General features: G+C 42.0%; 1 protein-coding gene across 5 annotated transcripts in view; it reads right to left on the reverse strand.

The window, feature by feature from the left end:
* Positions 1 to 20065, reverse strand: part of KCTD3 (potassium channel tetramerization domain containing 3) — a 65051-nt gene that overhangs the window by 10802 nt on the left and 34184 nt on the right. For all 5 annotated transcript variants that reach the window (XM_074989969.1, XM_074989968.1, XM_074989967.1 and 2 more), the window contains 4 exons: positions 10011 to 10098; positions 9731 to 9847; positions 6525 to 6695; positions 3775 to 3930 (listed from right to left, as the gene is read on the reverse strand). In XM_074989969.1, coding sequence (XP_074846070.1) covers positions 3775 to 3930; positions 6525 to 6695; positions 9731 to 9847; positions 10011 to 10098 — 532 coding nt within the window. The remainder of the gene's footprint in view (positions 1 to 3774; positions 3931 to 6524; positions 6696 to 9730; positions 9848 to 10010; positions 10099 to 20065) is intronic.

Here is a 20065-nt window from a genome sequence, read left to right on the forward strand (position 1 = left end):
CTGTCCAGTTTGTCCGATGTATATAGCAGAGGGGCATTGCTGGCACATGATGGCATAAATTATATTGGTAATTACCCGAGATGATGGGGCGTCCACCCGCACAAACATAATACAGTTCTGCGGTGATCTGGAAGCCTACTTTCGCCATCTCAGACTCAAAGAATACTTTCAAAACAACACTGACCAGCACACCGTTACACAGACACCCTCCCAGCAGCACAAGAAGAATAACTCAACGTGGACTCCTCCTGAGGGTAGAAATAACAGTCTGGACCTATATATAGAATGCCTTCGCCAATGCGCACAGGCAGAAATTGTGGAGAGATAGCATCGTTTGCCTCACAACCTCAGTCGTGCGGAACGCAATGCCATCCACAGCCTCAGAAACAACCCTGACATTATAATCAAAGAGGCAGATAAAGGAGGAGCTACTGTCATCACGAACAGGTCTGACTACCAGAAGGAGGCTTCCAGACAACTCTCCAATACCAAATTTTACAGGCTACTTTCCTCAGATCCCACTGAGGAATACACTAAGAAACTACACCATCTGCTCAGGACACTCCCTACACAAGCACAAGAACAGATTTACACCAACACACCTCTAGAGCCCTGTCCAGGGCTATTCTACCTACTACCCAAGATCCACAAACCTGGAAATCCTGGATGCCCCATCATCTCGGGCATTGGCACTCTCACTGAAAAACTGTCTGGTTATGTGGACTGTTCTCAGACCCTATGCCACCAGCACTCCCAGCTATCTCCAAGACACCTCTGACTTCCTGAGAAAACTGCAAGACATTGATGACCTACCAGAAAACACTATCCTAGCCACCATGGATGTAGAGGCTCTCTATACCAACATCCCACACAAAGATGGAATAAATGCTGTCTGGAACAGTATCCCTGATGATGCTACAGCACATCTGATGGCTGAGCTCTGTAATTGTATCCTCACACACAACTATTTCAGATTTGGCGACGACATATACCTTCAAATCAGCGGCACAGCTATGGGTACCCGCATGGCCCCTCAATATGCCAATATTTTCATGGCTGACCTGGAACAGTGCTTCCTTAGCTCTTGTCCACTAACACCCCATCTCTACTTATGCTACATTGATGATATCTTCATCATCTGGATCCATGGAAAGACAACTCTGGAGGAATTCCACCGGGACTTCAACAACTTTCACCCAACATCAACCTGGAACAGTCCACACAGGAGATCCACTTCCTGGACACCACGGTGCTAATACACGATGGCCACATCAATACCACCCTGTACCGTAAACCTACTGACCGCTACACCTACCTTCATGCCTCCAGCTTCCATCCTAGACACACCACACGATCCATTGTCTACAGCCAAGCACTAAGATATAACCGCATTTGCTCCAACCCCTCCGACAGAGACAAACACCTACAGGATCTCTACCAAGCTTTCTTGAAACTGCAATACCCACCTGAGGAAGTGAAAAAACAGATCAACAGAGCCAGACGTGTGCCACGAAGCCTCTTACTACAGGACAAGCCCAAGAGAGAAACCAACAGAACACCACTAGCCATCACCTACAGTCCTCAGTTAAAACCTCTACAGCGCATCATCAGGGATTTACAACCCATCCTGGACAATGATCCCCAACTTTCACAGGCCTTGGGAGGCAGACCAGTCCTTGCCCACAGACAACCTGCCAACCTGAAGCAAATCCTAACCAGCAACTATACACCGCACCACAGTCACTCTAACTCAGGGACCCTCCATGCAACAAACCTCGCTGCCAGCTCTGCCCACATATCTACACCAGCAACACCGTTACAGGACCTAACCAGATCAGCCACACCATCATGGGTTCATTCAGCTGCACATCTACCAATATAATTTATGCCATCATGTGCCAGCAATGCCCCTCTGCTATGTACATCGGACAAACTGGACAGTCTCTACGTGAAAGAATAAATGCACACAAATTAGATATCAGAAATGGCAATATACAAAAACCTGTAGGAGAGCACTTCAATCTCCCAGGCCACACAGTAGCAGACTTAAAAGTAGCTATCCTACAGCAAAGAAATTTCAGGACCAGACTCCAAAGAGAAATTTCTGAGCTACAATTCATCTGCAAATTCAAAGCCCTCAGCTCTGGCTTAAACAAAGACTGTGGATGGCTGGCTAAATACAGAAGCAGCTTCCCCTCCCTTGGTGTTCACACCTGCAGATCAACTGCTGGTAGTAAGCCTCACCCTTGCTGACTGAGCTAACCTTGTTATCCCCACCCTTGCTCTGGCTTATTTCTACCTGGCGCTGCAGATTTCCAAGACCAGCATCTGAAGAAGTGAGTCTGTGCTCACAAAAGCTCATGCTCAAAACTTTTCTGTTAGTCTATAAGGTGCCACAGGACCCTTCGTTGCTGTTACAAATCCAGAGTAACACGGCTACCCCTCCGATACTTGAAATCAATTTGATGCATTTTTGTTTTTTAAAACCATAAAATAAAAAACACATCTGTGTAAGTTTCCATGATTCTAATGTAAAGGGTTAATTTGTTATAATGTACTGCAAGAAAATATATATGGGATCTGAAAAATGATATGAGTCCATCACCTACTGGTCACTAATATGAATGACCATGTTTTCAAGCGTCTGATTTTTCAGTATTGCTGAGCACCTGCATCTCCACTTGAAACTAGAGGGAGGTTCATGTGCTTGGCAATAAAAAAGTTAAATCTATAGCGACTGAAAGTTTCTTTATAGGTGTGTGGTAGCGCCTGTGAAAGATATTGGGGGGGTCTAAATTCAAATACTAAATACACATATCCTTACTTCCTTTTTATCTCGATAAACATCTTAACAAAACAAAAACAACTAAGGAAATCTTGCCCTTCAAGGTGGATGACATTTCCATTGTAACACTCTGCACTTGCCCGAGACCCCCATAATAAAAACACTGTAAACAGTTAAGAGCAAATTGTTATCTCTATATATGTATATCTATACATTACAGGACTATCTGGAAGCCTCAATCAAGAGCCAGTGTTCTAATGTGTTAGATGCTGTATAAATACACAGTAGAAAGACAGTCATAGCCTCTGAAACCACATAGTTCAAAGTTATAACAAGAATAATTTGATGGACAAGTAACAAATGAGGATGGTTGCTCTGTTTGCCACCTGCCTGCCAATTCAGTGTTATAGAAACATCATGCCACAACAGGTGCAATGTTAGTCTTTACTTAAGGCTTCCACAGTTTTGTGGAAGTTTCAAAATACAGTAGTTTTGAAATGTAATATGAGTATGCTTAATATTACACTCACATGCATCTTTTTTAATTTACAAAACGTGATAACACAATGTGAAAAATCCAATGCAAATCAGTTCCAATGTATTCTTTCATTATCTCAAACCTTGTTACGTCTCTCTATAAAAATATTATAAAAAGGTAACCAGCAGATTCTAGGTAAGTTATAGGCACCAAGAAGTCTCTTAAATGGAGACCTTGGAAACCAATTTGCCCAGCACCAGCAAGTGAGTCTATGAAAAGAAAGCAAACTAATTCCAGCTGGAATCAATTTTCAAACAGGATGAGAGACATGCTACAATATTATCAAAATATAAACTGATTATGCTGTAATCACTCCAGTGTAAATCAGACTCTCACACCTGATGGCAATGAATGAGAAGTGAAAGCAGACTCAGGCTAACTGCCTCCAATGAACAAAGAGCACATGAGCTCGCCAAAAGTTCAGAAGTAATAAAAAAACCTTTTTGCCTACCTATGTCATTTCCAGAAGAGTAACTACCATGGCTCTCTGTTTCCTCCAAGGACAATATTTTGAATGAAGCTAAGGGAGTAGATCCTGGCTGTGTGGAAATCATTCCTCTGAATCGAGTCACTGTCCATGTCCGAACATGGTTATTGTCAGCACAAACTAGAGGAAAAAGAAAAAAAAAAAGTACAACAGATGTATTTACAAGAGATGAAAGCCTGTTTTTAAAACACCTTGTTAATTTAGCAGCAACAACATTTAGGATGTAATCAAAATTATGTGATTTCTCAGGGTGTCTACACAGCAACTACACACCCAAAGTTGGCCTGTGCCAGGTGACTCAAGCAGGAGAGATTTTTACTGCTGTATAAACTTTCAGGCTCTAATTGGAACTGTCTTTGCTCTATAGACATATCCTCAGTGATCAAAAAACTAATGTCTGAGCAAGTTCAATAAAAGGCATTTAATAGATTGCAGTAACAAAATTAAAAGAAACTGCAGTCATCATTAGTTAAATTATTTGTTTTCTGAATCAAAGACACTTCGTCTTAAAATTAGCAAAACATTCGGAAGAAATTTGGAATGTAAAAGTTACAAACATTTGAGAAGTGGGTCCTGTGCATAATGCATGGACTCTCCAATGCTTGACTCATAACTCTGATAAAAGTTTCGGCTGTGGGTCATACAGTTGTCCCATCTATAAGGTAGGAATAACATCACCTGTTTCTCTACCCTGCAGTGCTGTTGTAAAGTTGAACTAACATGTGAAGTTGCTACATGCTGTTGTTGTTGCAGACTCTCTCACACACACTTGCATGCAGGGTTGTTGTAGCCAGGTCAGTCTCATGATATTAGTGAGACAAGGTGGGATATGCAGATCAAAACCTTGTTTCTCACACCACAAGAAGCTGGGCTAATAAGTACTCCTGGGGGAATTCTGTATCACTGTGCAATGAAGAATTTGGTTTCTTCTCTGCAGAATTGGTGCTGCAGAGCTGCTGCTAGGGGTTGCTGGACCTCACGAAGCCCAGCAGCCAAAGAAACCTACGGTATGTATCACAAACAACAGCCAAAAATACAATGTTCCAAAAGTACATATTCAAGAACATGTACCTTCAGCTAAATCTACACTTACAGCAGTACAAACATTGCACTTGTAGCTACTTGCCACAGTGGCTATGTCTACACTACAGCAATCCTTCAAAAGAAGTTCTTCTGGAAGATCTCTTCCGAAAAAACTTTCAAAAGAGAGCATACATGCGCAAAAAAGAGAATTGAAAAAGATAGATCCACTCTTTTGATAGAGCGCATCCCTGCTCTCCCAAAAGAACAGGCCAGAGACTGAAAAATCAAGTGACATGAGGACTTCTCTTTTGAAAAACGAATCCCCAGGGTGCCGACACTTTTTTCCCCCAAAGAATCTTTTGGAAAAAGGTGCTCTTCCTCATCTGGGAGAGGAAGAGGGCCACTAGAAAAAGTGTTGCATCCTTCCAATTTAATATAAAAAAAATGCATTTGGTACATAGACACCCCACAGGATTTTTTGAAAAAGCCCCAGCTTTTTTAAAAAAAAAAAAAAAAAAACTCACTAGTGTAAACATAGCCAGTGAAAGGTTCCAGTGGGACAGGAAAGGCTCAAGCAGATCCCTGTTGCAGGAACCTTTCACTGTGGCAAAGAAAGGTTCGGGAAAAGACAGGCAGAAGAGAAAGATTCTTTTCCTCGCTAACAAAGCCTTCCTTTGCAACAGAGAAAAGCTCCAGCAGCAGATACTATACTGTTAAAAAAAACCCAGCTGTGCAGATGTAGGGGACACTGCTTGTACATGTGTTTACCCAAGAGGTTCTAGCATATAAAGCTATATAAAGCACTCTACTTGCCTAAGTCATGTCTCACCATCCACACTGCTACTTATACATGCGCTAACTGGGTGTGATATGTCTGTACTCTACATGCTACTGTAGCCTTGCTTACATAGACGGTTAGAAAAAATGAAAATGTATTTATTTCAGTGACACATTCGAGAAAATTTGAGCTTATCTGAATATGAGAATTTTTAAAAATACAGACATTTATTGCATTTACACCAAGGATTTGTGTGCACGCACACAAACCCACTTGGGAATTCATTTAAACAAGTTATTTCCTTCTATTTCTTTAAAATGTTAAATAAAATTCAATGCAAAAATAACACTGTTTAGGCAGTGTTATGAATAAGATCAGAAATGCACAAGAATCACACTATTTAACTGGAAATTTACAGTCATATGCACAACTGTTAGTTCTGATAACAGACTTGTATACGCAGAGCATTAGGTTAATTTAACCCATATTGTATTGCTGGTTTCATAAATTAGGATATTTTATTAGACATTTTATTATTTTTCTGGGAAAAACTTGTCATGAATTGCTGCAAATGGAATATAATATATTGTACAAATATTAAACATCCTGTAAAGACCAAGATTAGGACAAGCATGGAGATAATTTTAACCCAACTCCTGTTATATGCAGATACTAAAATGAGATGTATTGTAACAATGTAATTAACAGAAATCTCCTTGAGTAACTCTGCAATGCCATTAATCATTTTAGACTTTTTTTTTTGTTAATATATTGTTCTGGACATAAACTGCTATGTTCAGTAATTCAAAATGACAGCATTAGAGGCAAGAGAGAGAAAAGGAGCGTGAACATTAGAACAAATAGGAAAAGCACGTGGATCTGCAGATTGGAAAAAAAAAAAAAAAAAAACTACCTGACACAAGGTGTTTCTCAGATAGCATGATCTTTGTAACAGGACTTCGATGAACTGTAAAGGTCTGAAAAAGTTGAGGGCCTGACCCAACAGTTTCAGGGTGCTGTACAATGACTCTTACTGCTCCAGAGCTGGTGCCATATGCAATCTCAATCCAGTTACCACTTACACCTACAAAACACACAAATGCCAAGATGTTTTAAACCAACTGACGTTCCTCAGTGGGGGAAAAGGGTTGTGCATCAGAAAAGGGTTGTGCATCAGTAGATCTTTGAACCTGAATAGCTGCTTGGCTTAGCACTGCTTACACCCAAATAAGTTCATTAGTAAGTATAAATAATGTGTCCTAGAAACGGTCAAAAAACATTATCTTTTCTGTAAATTGTGCTCTTCCCGATGTGTTGCTCACATCTAGCCCATGTTTGCCACTTGCACCAGAGCCAGAAGATTTTTCTTCAGCAGTATCCCTAAGGGACCACTTCTGGCAACCCCCCAGAGTGGCCTGGGAATAGAAACCCTTGCCCTGAGGTCTAGGGAGATTTCTTCCATGACCCCCAGCTGTTACAGTAAATTCTAATGGGAGGGGTCCCTCCAAAGGGACTGGGAGGGAGTGTGGTAGGGAGGTGGGGTAGAAACAAATTGTAGGGTATAGCCCTGCACCACAGTATTGAAAACTAAATAGTCTGATATTGAAGACTCCCACAATGGGAAAAAAGGATGTCAAAGAAATCGAGTGGGGCAGGGTCAAGAATAATGGCTGGAATGTCATCTTTGGGTGCACCCTCAAAAGGGTTTTGACTCCTGCTGGGAGTGGGAAGAGCCTGTGTGCATTGAGGTAAAGGACTGCTGGCCCAGAAAGCATTTGTAGGCTTTGCCTCTTTTCTGGAAGTGCTTCTGCCTAGGCTGGCTATGAAGCTGATAGGGTGCTTAAAGCTTAAATCACTTCCTTTGCTGTCCTGGGGTATTAAGGCCCAAAGTCTTGAGTGTGGTGCACAAATCCTTTAGCCTATATAGCTTATTATCTGTTGTTTCTGCAACTGGGGCCTGGACATCAAATGGGAGGTCCTGGCTGGACCTTGACCAATAAGCCATGCTGCTCTGTGTTACGAGATGGCTGAATCCTGGTTTAAACCACACAATCAGCCATGTCCAAAAGAGCCTGCTCTGTTGCCCTTACAATCCACTGCCCCTTTTCCAGGAGGGCCTGGGACTCTTACCTGGGGTCCTCCGAGAGGAATCAATAAATTTGGCCATCGACTGCCAAACATTAAAATCATACCGGCCTAAAAGGACTTGATGATTTGCCCCCTCAGCTTTAAGTTTTATGACAAAGAAACTTTTCTCCCCAAAAGGTCCTGTTTCTTTGCCTCTACTTTTGGGAACACCTGCTGTTTGTCCTTACCTTTTTGCCCTTGTTAGCTGCTGACACTCATGGTTCAGGACAGGGAGAGCATAAGTGGATTCATATCCTCTTGGCTGTTTCTACACATGCCACTTTCTCCGAAAGCGGCATGCTAATAAATGGCCCAAAATATGCTAATGAGGCACAGATGTAAATTCCCAGCACCTCATTAGCATAGGGTCACATGATTTGGAGCCCAGAAGAAACTCTTCCGGACTCCAAAACAACACATAGAAGCACAGTCCCGGGGTGGGGGTGGGGTGGGTCCTTCTGGAAGATCTTCAGGAAGAAGGGGCCACCAGAAGGAGGATTTCCTTCCGGAAGACCCCCCCATGGGTCACACTTCTACATGCTGTTTTGGAGTCCGGAAGAGCTTTTTCTGGGCTCCAAATCATGTGACCCTATGCTAATGAGGCACCAGGAATTTACACCCCTCCATTAGCATATTTTGAGCCGTTTATTAGCATGCCATGAAAGTGCAATGTGTAGAAACCGCCCTTGTGGAGACACACAGTAGTTTTGCTCTGCCTGCTTGGAAACTGGAGAAGTGTTGATGGGATCTGCCAGAGGTAACTTTGGCCATCCCCTCATGCACTAGCAGTACAACTTCAGCAGTGACGGCCAAGTTAAGGATGTCAAGAATGGATGTCCAAGAGGTCCTTAAGTTCCTCGATTTCTGGCCTCAAGTTTAAGGTTACCCTCCTCAAAAGCTCCTGGAGAGCTTTGGCATTGTCCTGGAGAACCGTAGATGGGGGCCCCTTGGTAGCCTCATAAGGGGATGAGAAAGAGGAAAACAGATACAGCAGATGCCACCACCTTTCTGGCCTACTCGAGAGGACCTTTTTCTCCAGTCTGTTACATATGGGGGATCTTCATCAGCAGCCTCTGTCTCATGCAGGTGGGACACTTTGGCAGAGGGCTTGTCAGAGGCTCTGGACACTGATGCATGCTATTGTGATAGCTGGTGTCAACGGATTACTTTCAAAAGAGCTGCATCTACACTGCTTTTCTTCTTTCAAACATAGCTCTTTTGAAAGAATATGCAAATGAGGTGCCAGATACGTAAATCTGTCCCTTGTTTGCATTTTCGATTGCCTTCATTTGTATGCCCCTTTTGAAAGAGGAATGCTAGTGTAGACGTAGCCTTGGTGTTTTTGAAAGTGAAGGACTTACAACACTGGTTAAAGCCTAGAAGAATGTGTGGTGAATATCTTTCTAAGAGGCCTGGGAATGCTACTTTATCCAAACAAATACTATCTGTCATTCTGAATCACAGTATTTCGTTTCTACAATGTCTTAGTTAAATTCACATCTAGGCTGACAGTTTGTACACCAAGTCTAAGACTAATGAAAATTAAAATGATGATTAAACTCTGATAAATGTTTATAATGTATTATGGAACTTACGGCTATCAATGCTTCTGCTGTCAGAAATCGAAAAATACTTTTAAAATATTAACATGAAATCTCTATATTAGGGATGTAAAATCCCTTTTAATTAGTTAACTGGTTAAATGTTAAATTTAATCAAATAACCAAATGAAATCGGGCAGGGGGAGGGGTGGGGCACTTCAGCCCAGCTGCGGACAGGGCCTACTCTGGCTGTGCTGGAGAACTCCTGCCCACAGCACTCCGAAGGCCACTGCAGCTGGTGGGGCAGCTCCGGCCAGGTTGGATCACACCTCCCCCCATATTCCATCACTGCTCTGCTCCAACCGCACTGGAGTACCCACACCTGTGGCAGGGCCCATGGGGCTGGTACAAAGAATTTCAAGGGAATGTAAATGATATGCGATATACACACTTGTCTTGGGTGTGAGGTAGACACTGAGTGCTGTAATAGCATCATTGGAGGGATCATGATAAAGTTCTGTCACCAGAAGATCATTATCCTTCATTCGCAAGGGAAATTTCTGCATATCTGCATAAAAAAAGGTAAGTGATACTCAAATAAGACACAGCAGAAACTTTAATTGAGTTCATAATAATGAGTACACTGATGAACAAGATAATACTTTTGTTAGGAATAATTATTTTCACAACAAAATTGAACACAATCTTAATTTTGTTGTTTTTGTTCTTACCTATGTAATATATAGAGCCATTGTTACAGCCCAGCAGTAGGAAAGATCCAGCTGTATCATAGCTGGTGATAGGGACAACATCCTGAACCTATTAAAACAGTAAACAAAACATAAAACATTAGTTCACAATTTTCTTTCAATTGTAACATTGTTTGCATTTTTCTTTTGCTGTTTCTTGCAATTATGTGTTTTTTAAAAGTTGTATCGACTGTTATGCTGTATATATCACCACACCACTACTGAAAACGTATAACTCTAAAGCTCAAAGTTAACCACTGCCCCCGACAGGAGTGTCAGAATCTCAGTATTTCCCCCACTAAAATCAATGGGACTTTTACCACTGGAGTTCAATGGGGTGGAGTTAGGCGAGCACTGAGCATTTTTGAAAATCTGACCCTAAATATGCACAAATAGATACTGGGAAACATGGCAACTAGAAGCTATTATTCAGCATTTTACTTTCAAAAGGGAAAATGCTCTTAACTATTTCCAAAAATCCCAATTTCTCCTAGACCATCTTTTAAATACTGCCGCCTAACATCTTATATTTTTTTGTGCCAGTACTGAGTACTGCACCTCAGCAGCCCACCCATGGAACTGGCTGGTGGATGTCGGGCAGGAAGCCGGCTGAGTACCCGAGCCTCTCTTTTTATTAAAAACAAAAGGCACTGTGTATACATATATATTTTTAAAAATCCACATAACCAAATTTTTTCCTCTCCCCCACTGACTTTTAGGGAACAGAGGGTGAATAAATTCAAGAGCAACCATTCCAAGTGCATTTGAGCCTATCCCTCTTCCTTGCCTGATCTGTGGAAACTCCTGCCTGACAGATCTCAACAAAAGCAGCACTGTTGACAAAGGGCCTCCTTGTGGAAAGAAGGACCTAGGGAAGGAAAAACTAGTCTTTTTCCAACTCCCATGTTTCAATCATTTCTTAGCCCCATACAGGGAGCTTAAGGGAATGAAACGGGATCTACTTGTGTTCCAGGCACCCACTGGATTTATTCCTGTGTCAAAGAACAAACCTGTGTCCCCTTTGCTAGAGACCCATATGCAGAGAGAGGATGCAGCAGCTCCTATATTCCTGTGAGAGAGAGTGTGGTCATCATACTTGTGCAAGACACAGGAAGTTCAAGTTGGTATTAAAAACGTCAAACTGATATTATGAAGGGCATGGTCAAATGCACATAATAAACTGAACCAGTTTCAGTTAATTTAGGTGTTGTCCAGCACTACCAAAAGAAGAATAGGCAACACTTGTTACGAATTTGATCAGGTTACAGCCTTCCTATTAAATATTTGAGACTACCTGGAAAATAAGTGTACAGTGCAGGCAACACATTCGCATTCAAGTAACTACCTGGTGTTTTTAATCAGCCTCCTTTCATTTTCCATCCAAACCCCCCATGGCTTGGAAATCATCATCCACCCCGCCCCCCCCTTCAGGAGAGTTAAGGTGGACTAAAAGAAATGGGGAGACTGGCTCCCAGCAGAGGAGCTCCAAACCACCTCTCATACAAACCCCCATTCCTTTAATCAGCCGCTCCTTTTTTAAGTCCTGTACCAGACCATTTATGTGGTCACTATGTGGGGTGGTGCTGAAAGGCTGACTGTGGGAGGCTGGCCCCCCGCCTCCCTTTCCACACAAGGCTCCACCATTTCCAAGGACCCAGAACTGACCTCCTACACACACACCTTGCCTGGGATGCACCAGTCTGTCAGCTGCCTTGGCCTTCCCTATGGAGTATCTACATCGGACATCTGCTCCAAACTTACAAAGTATGTTGCAACATACAGGCTAACCACTTTTCCTCCTCACAATAACTGGTCATCCCTGACACCCGCTGTGGGGAAGGAGAAAAAACTCCAATGCACCAAAGCCAATGACATGAGGGAAAAATTCCTTCCCAGCACCCACCTCCCCTACAATGAGTAACTAGTGCATTGCCCACAGCAGGACCTAGTAGTAGGCATCCTTCAGTCTACGTAGACTCTGGATCGTGCCCTTCGTAGTTCCATTTGGGATCATCATTTGCAGCGTCGACTGTGACTGTGAAGGCCCACACAAGAGTGACAGTCCTTGCTGCATCTATTGCATGTGTAATGGGTGTCTGGCAGGTCTTTACTGTGCTTTCCGTGGGCTTGCTTCTCCTCTGCTAGCTGTCTGATCCTCATCTCACCATTCTGAAGGCCCTTGTGTAGTTCTTGCCTCCATCTGCTGTGATCGTCTGCCAGATCCTCCCAGCTGTCCGGTTCGATGTCTACCTCCCTGAGGTCCCTCTTGCAAACATCTTTGTAGCGCAGCTGGGGGCGTCCGGGAGGTCTTTTTCCAGAGGCTAGCTCGCCATACAGGATGTCTTTTGGGATCTTTCCATTATTCATCCTGTGGATGTGGCCAAGCAAGCGGAGCTGCCGCTGCCTGAGGAGGGTGTGCATGGTTGGGATTCCAGCTTGCTCAAGGACAGCGGTGTTGGACACCCTGTCCTACCACGATATTCCAAGGATACGCCTGAGGCGGCACAAGTGGAAGACATTCAGCCTCTTTTCCTGGCAGCGTACAGGGTCCAAGACTCGCTGCTGTAAATAACGGTGCTGAGGATGCAGGCTCCGTAGACTTGCATTTTGGTGTGCGTGTAGAACTTGATGTTATTCCACACTCTCTCGCTGAGTCTGGACAGAGTTGTGGCTGCTTTTCCGATCCTCCTATTTAGCTCAGTCTCCAATGACAGGATGTCAGTGATAGTAGACCCGAGGTAAACGAACTCATGGACAACCTCTAACGTATAGTTGTCAATGCTGATTGATGGAGGTTCAGCAACATCCTGACCAAGTACGTTTGTCTTCTTTAGGCGGATGGAAAGCCTGAAGTCCTTGCATGCTTGGGAGACCTGATCCAGCAGTTTCTGAAGCTGGTCTTGTGTGTGTGACACTACAGCAGCATCATCTGCGAACTGCCTATCTCTGATGAGGACTTCCCGCACCTTAGATTTAGGACCTAACCTAGCCTGATATGAAGGGTGGGCAACTGACTGCTGCCTTGCTTGCTGGTTGGAGAAAGGGCTTCCAATGTCAGGAGTTTCACCTTTTAAAGATCTCTGTTTTTATGTTCTGAGGGGGAAGTCAGTGCTGCCAAGTTGACCATCACCTGTCTTTTCCCAGCAGTTTGACCTCGCTCCTCTCCTCCATGCCAGCAAACCCAGACAATACAGACCTCTCCTTTACCACTTCAAGCGTGGTGATTACTTGTAACATCAGGCAATGAAATTTTCAAACTAATGGCTTTGTTTTGTGAGGCTGATGATGTCATTTAAGGTCCTTGGAAAACAAATTATTTATATAACATCTACCTCAGACCAATGGTTAGCATAAATAAAAGATTTTCCATTCAACTATTTCTTGTTATTTTCTGTAACTAACATTTACTTACAACTGCATGTGTGGTTTACAAATAATTGGCAGTTACAGCACTTTCAGATTCTGTGTTACACTTTACAGTAGAAATATGTGAAGTAATATGAGTGGGAAACTTGATTTAAATCACTGAGGGTTTTTTTTTTGGGGGGGGGAAGGGGGAGTGATGATTTAAATCAATCCACGCTGATTAGTTTCCAAAGTACAGACATTTCAGAATAGGACAACAGCTCCTTTGTTACAACAACCTTACCAAAATAAACAATTATCTTGAGGTACTCTACTGGATTGTATATTCTATTCCATAAAACAGAACATATATTACCACAAGACACCAAGTAGTTACCAAAACTGAAGGGGGAAGAGAGCAACAGGCCCCTGAGAAAGTGAGTGGCAAACTATCAAGGTAATGGTTAAATCACCTTCATAATTTTCTCTATATGACAGAATCAGAAAGAGAATCAGAAGACACCCAAAGAATCTCTTTCTTGAGGACTTCCAAAACGATGATAACAGTGCTTGGGCAAAGAGAGAAACAGCACACACCCAGATACCATAAAAAACCAACAAACAAGCAGAGCAAGAAAATAAGCTCCACATAGTAAATGCACCTACACAGCAAAACAGGCCACAACAGAAGGAAATGTTTGGGTGGGGGGTGGGGGAGGGAAGTGTTTGTTTAGACAACTACTGAGGTTCCAAAATGGAAATTATAGACAAATGTTCTATATAGGACAGAATACCTGTCACCTCTCAGGTTGCTTTCTCTGACCTCTAATTAAGAAGTATCTGCTAGCCTGTGTGAGTGTTTTATTCATATTAGATAGTCAAATAAAAATAAGAAAGAGGGAAAACTATAGTAGTAACAAACTGTCAACAAATACAGGCCCTGGTAACGGAGGTACAATCTTCTGCAAGCAAGTGAAAAACAAGGGGCTGGCATGAATCATACCAGGTCTCCTGTATCATATCTTTAGTACATTCTGTACTTGGTCAAAACTAAAGATCATTTACAACCAATTCAGCCACATTTTTTGTCAATGTTGGGAGCCCTAGAGCAAGATTTTTCAAATGTAGTCAGCAAGGGGTTTTCCTGTGGCTAGGCAAAGATAAACGAGGGAGGGGGCAAAACAGAAGACCCTCCTCTGCAGTGCCCAGGTGCAGGCTTCAGACACTCTACCCAGAAGAGTGGAGGGCCGAGGGAGGTACAGGGGCCAGGAAAGCCAAAATACAACTGTCTATTACTTTTATTACAGATTCTGGAATTTAGAAAACAAAACAAAACACCTCTTACCTAAATCATTTACAATGCTTTGGTCACTTATAATGTACATATTTGTTTGTTTTTCCTGAAGTATTTTAGTAAAATTTGTTAGAGCAGCAACCAGCAAAAGCTGGCTGTACTCTTGAGTCCACCAACGAATTTGTTGTGAGAACCTGGGCCCAGAGTATGTATTGACAATGTGTCGAGCTGTGCATCAGCTAAACCTGCCAAAAAACATTGTGCCGGAAAGAATTATAAAGGCCATATATTATGGCTTTATTAGCCTTCCTATTGAAGTATGCTAATATTGGCACAAACAATGTGAATTTTCTGTAAAAACTCTCTAGCATAAAGAAGAGAGAGAGAAACAAAAAGAAATGAAGTAAACAAGGCACTGAGATGAGGGCATGGGGAAGCGGTCACTTGCTGGGGCAGAAAGGATTACATGGTGTGAAAGGGGTGTTGTGAGCATAAATGAGCATTTGAATTACACTGTGAGATGGCAAATACTAGCTTTGTGGTTGAAAAAGTGCATGGCCTCAGTGAATGCATGCCAACTGGGGCTGAAAATATGGCCTGCTGAGATTGTTGTTATGTTTGCTACAATGTAGCAAGGTACACAAGTGCAAGTCTCCAAACTTTGGAAAAAACAGTTTCAGATTAGCTCATCCATTAGGACCTGGCAAATAAAAATATTAGGTGTTTTAGTGTTTTTTTCCCATCTTCTCATGTTATTTATCCAAGTACATCAGTAAAAGAAGCATCTGTTTTAATATGCTTTAAGGTCTATTAATTAAAAGTGCAATACAAAAGCTAGGTATTATCTGCTGAGCAGAACTTTGCCTTAGTCTATATTACAATAAAATTGAATTTAGATGATCTCCTCTGGTATCAAGAATGAAAGAAACTCCAGTAAAATCAGGTTCTTTCCAATAGCTGGTGACATGGGGGAAAATGTCATGCTAAGTTAATGGATTGTTCATAGAAAAAAAAAAAAACAATACCACAAAAATGAAGAACTAATTTGTGACCCTATGAAAGTGATTATCATGAGGAAACTTTCAAGAGGTCCAAAGAACTCAACTTACAGGGACCTAAACTAAAACCAATTTTTTTTAAATTATCTTGTTTGTGAGACAGCAGCACTGGCACATCCTTGGGTTCTCCTATACAACAGACACTTGCTTTTTTCCCTTAACGTGGATTGACTATAAGAAACAAGACACTTTTTCAGACCCTGGCAATTTTTGATTTGGTCACATTCATTTATTTTTTCAGAACAACTGGATTTTTTGCCAGATGCCCAAGGCTATGTCTCCTCTATATGTTAGGAGTATTATTTCCCTGCTCACGTATACACCGCCATGCACTAGTATGTGTAAGTAACAGAGTACCTGCAGTAAGAAAAGGCAGTGGCAGAGGAGGGACAGATGTGCTAAGTACATATAGGGTATGTCTACACTAAAAGCATCTGTCGACAGAAGTTACTGTCAACAGGGTAATCTCAACAGAACCTCTGTCAACAAATTGCATCTACACACAACTTGCTCCGACAGAAAACTGACAAACTGCAGTGCCCTCTGGTGCCAGAAAGTGGAATGGCAGCTCTGCAAACAGGGCTGCCAGGCAGCCGGAAGCCCTCTCTGTCAACAGAAGTGTCTACACTGCACGTTTGTGGACACAAGTATGTCCAGAGATTGTGATGCCTCAAATTTTTGAGTGATAATGCTGTCGAGGAAAATGCAGAGTTCTGTGCAGACTTTGTCGACAGAATGCTTTAAGCATGTAGACGCTCCCTGAGTTATGTCGACAGGAGGCCTCTTCAACAAAACTCTCTAGTGTAGACCCAGTCATATGTTGTTTCTACACATGCCACTTTCGAAATAAACGGCCTGAAATATGCTAATGAGGCACAGAACAAATTCCCGGCGCCTCATTAGCATAAAGGTCACATGATCTGGAGTCCAGAAGACGTTCTTCTGGACTCCAAAGCGCCATTTAGAAGCATGGACCCCGGGGCATCTTCTGGAAGGAAGTCCTTCTTCCGGAGGCCCCTTCTTCCTTCCGGAAGAGCACCTGGGGGCCACGCTTCTAAACGGCATTTTGGAGTCCAGAAGAATGTCTTCTGGACTCCAAATCATGTGACCTTATGCTAATGAGGCACAGGGAATTTGCATCTGTGCCTCATTAGCATATTTTGGGCCATTTATTAGCATGCCACTTTTGAAGAAATGGCCATAGAGTGTTTTCAGGCAACACTTTGGAGAACGGAACTACAAATCAGAGAGATGTTCCTATCTTGGAGAACTGGGCTATTGCCAAAAAAAATGAAATTCAAAAAAGACAGATGTAAAGTGTTACACTTTAGGAAGGAAAACCAAGTCATAGACAAAGAACAGGACACAACTGTCATGCCAGCAATATTTCTGAGAAAGATCTGTAAGTTGTGATGGATCACAAATGCAACGTGAGCCAGCAATGTGATACTGCTGCAAAAAAAGCAAATAGATTTTACTTTGTATTAATAGAGGCGTAGAATATAGGGAGAGAGCACCATTCTACTTGGCTCTAATGGAATACTATGCCCAATTTTGCTGATCAAGCACAGAAAACATGTAGAGAAACTGGAAAGGAACCAGAAGCAATCAACAAAGATGATCAAAGGGAGCAAAGGATGACGAAACTGTGTATCTTTAGTTTGCAGAAGAGGAGATTAAGTGGGGAGAGATTAGCAGTCTTCAGATACTTGAAAGACTGCTATAAAAAAAAACAAAGGTGGCAAAAAGTTGTTCTCTCCTGCCACAGAGGGCAGGTCAAGAGGGAATGAGTCCAAAATACATCATTGATGTTTTAGATTAAACTGCTGGAAAAGCCTGTTGACTAACAACTGTAGGGCAATGGAACAGACCACTTAGGGAGGTTGTTGAAGCTTCTTCACTTGGGATTTTCAGGAGGAGGATGGATAGCCATCTGTCTTGGATGGTTCAGACACAACAAATCCTGCATCCTGGCAGGGAATTGGACTGTCGTACCCTTGAAGTCCCTTCTAAACTTATGATTCTGTGTGCATTCAGCCCAGCTCCTCTGCCAATACTCACATGATCATGTCTGCACTGCTATTTTGTACTTGTGCTAGCTCCAAAAGAATATATGTACACAAGCAGGGTGATCATCCCCATAAGCTCATAATGTTGACGCAGCCTAATTGACCAAAGGATGAGCTATTTTTACGTGGTAGATGAGAATGTGAGACATATCTAGAAATAAGACTAAAATTACATGACAACTGTTCTTACTGGCATAAGATGCTAGAAATGAGGACACTGAGAATTACTATCTGGCAGACTGGAATCTTTATGTGAACAATTTAATACAGGGTGGTCGATTTAAAAAACTGAAAACTCAATCTCCTCTGTTTACACACAACTGATTTTCATTGCCAGATTATCTAATGCCTGTAACCTTCTTGCTATATCATAGGCCATCAAAATCTTGCCTGGGGAAATCAGCACTAGGGAAAGCCACCTCAGCTAGTCTACCCCAGTCTCTGAGAATCAGGGAGGAGATGCCAGAATCTATTATGGACACACAAAAAAATAACATCTTGAGGAGGAATTATATAAAATGTATAAGGGACCTCTCTTAGCTGGAGGGAAAGTGGCTGGAATAGAAAAAGAAAAACTTCCTTAAAGTAAAGCTTGAACTATTGGCAATTCAGAAAGAAGCGAATGGGAAAGAATTGACTACAAGAGATTACTTGTAAGAGAATTGTTTTTATACCAATATCATAGGGCACTGGAAAACATTCCCCCCTCCACCAATTTCACTGATGATGGCTTTCTCAAAGAAAGCAGAGCAAAGTGGAACGTATTGAAACACAAAGTTTTTTTTTCTTTTGTGCTTAATGACTGAGTTGTGAGGAAAGTATTGTACATCTTCTAGTTTGTACAGCAGTTTTATAGAAGCCCAAGCATAAGCACTGCATTAGTACTGCTTGTTAGAACAGTGGTTCCCAACAGTTTCAGTAACATGGCACACTTCAATGAGACAAACTATTCCTCAGCACACACGCTTTTTTCAGCTGAATTGACTGCTAACAAATATCATATTTACTTACATTTACTATTGTTACAGCATTACTAGAGAAGTTTGCAACATAGCATACAACAAGCTAAACAAGGATCAAATGCATTAATATTTCAAGTCTACCACAGAATACACCATGTTAGACAGCGAGTAAAAATATATTTTCAAAATCTGCTCAATGTTATGCGAGGGATGTTGAGTAAATGAGTAACCACTGAAAGCAGGCTCCCCTCCCTCACAGCCCATTGGAGCCAGAATGTGGCATTAACCCTGCTCCAACAAGCTTCTGCCCTACCTCCAGGACAGCATTTCAGTTGCCTCCTGGTGCATATGGAGTCCTGCACTGTTGGCATTTCCCTTCACAGTAGCTATTCAAAGAGCCACCACGGGAGGGGCTGAGTTGAGGGAGGCGGTGGGAGGTTTGTGACTGACGATCCCTACACCAGCTGGGACTCAGTCACACTTGGGGCTTGAGCCCAAGCTGGCACCAATTTATCCCTGCAGTAGCACTGCAAAGATCTACAGCGAGGGGAAATGATGAAGTTTCACAGCATACTTGGACAGGTCTCATGGCACACTGGTTGGAAACCACTGATTTAGAGCATGCCAACTCTAACAAAGTACATTGTACAAGAGGTTATCATTTTCAGTCCCTCTTCTAACTGAAAAAGGAGTAACTCAAGTCTTTGCATAGGCCCTCTTTGTATATTTTAAATTTAGTTAATAAAAAACCCTGAAGAGTAGAGGAAATCAACTGTGACTTCTACTTTATGAAAACTGCTTCATTTCCTTAATTTATGAGATCTTTTCCTTTATACTCTCTTGGGGAATTTAGGTGCTTTTTGGAAAATTCACTGTTCATTTTCAATGAAAAATCCTGCTGTTAGCCATAAAATTATCCAGTTTTTGATTTAAATATTACAATCACAAACTCCATTTTGGTGTCTTAACCTATTATTTTTGCCATTATAATTTCCAAAAGCTTTACCAGAAAGCTTTTTTTTTATAAAGTCTAAGAAAGATGTTTGACTGCCAAAATCGTTGTAAGAGATCAAAAGCTTGACAGATTTATTTATTTTTAAAGGGAGAGGAAGTATAGTTCATAGTTTCATAAATTAATATTAACAGCTTAATTTCCAACAAAATCTGTGATTGTGAATTGTTTTTAATGTTCTAGAAGAAGCCTGTGTTAACTAACCTGGGAGAACTGGACTTCTGAGAGAGCCGCAACTCAGAAGTCTGACACAGAATTATTAGAGATCCATGGTGGGAGTATCCTTTCTTGATAGGG

The sequence above is a fragment of the Carettochelys insculpta genome, chromosome 3 (genome assembly GCF_033958435.1).
Source record: "Carettochelys insculpta isolate YL-2023 chromosome 3, ASM3395843v1, whole genome shotgun sequence".
In the NCBI taxonomy this organism is placed as follows: Eukaryota; Metazoa; Chordata; order Testudines; family Carettochelyidae; genus Carettochelys; species Carettochelys insculpta.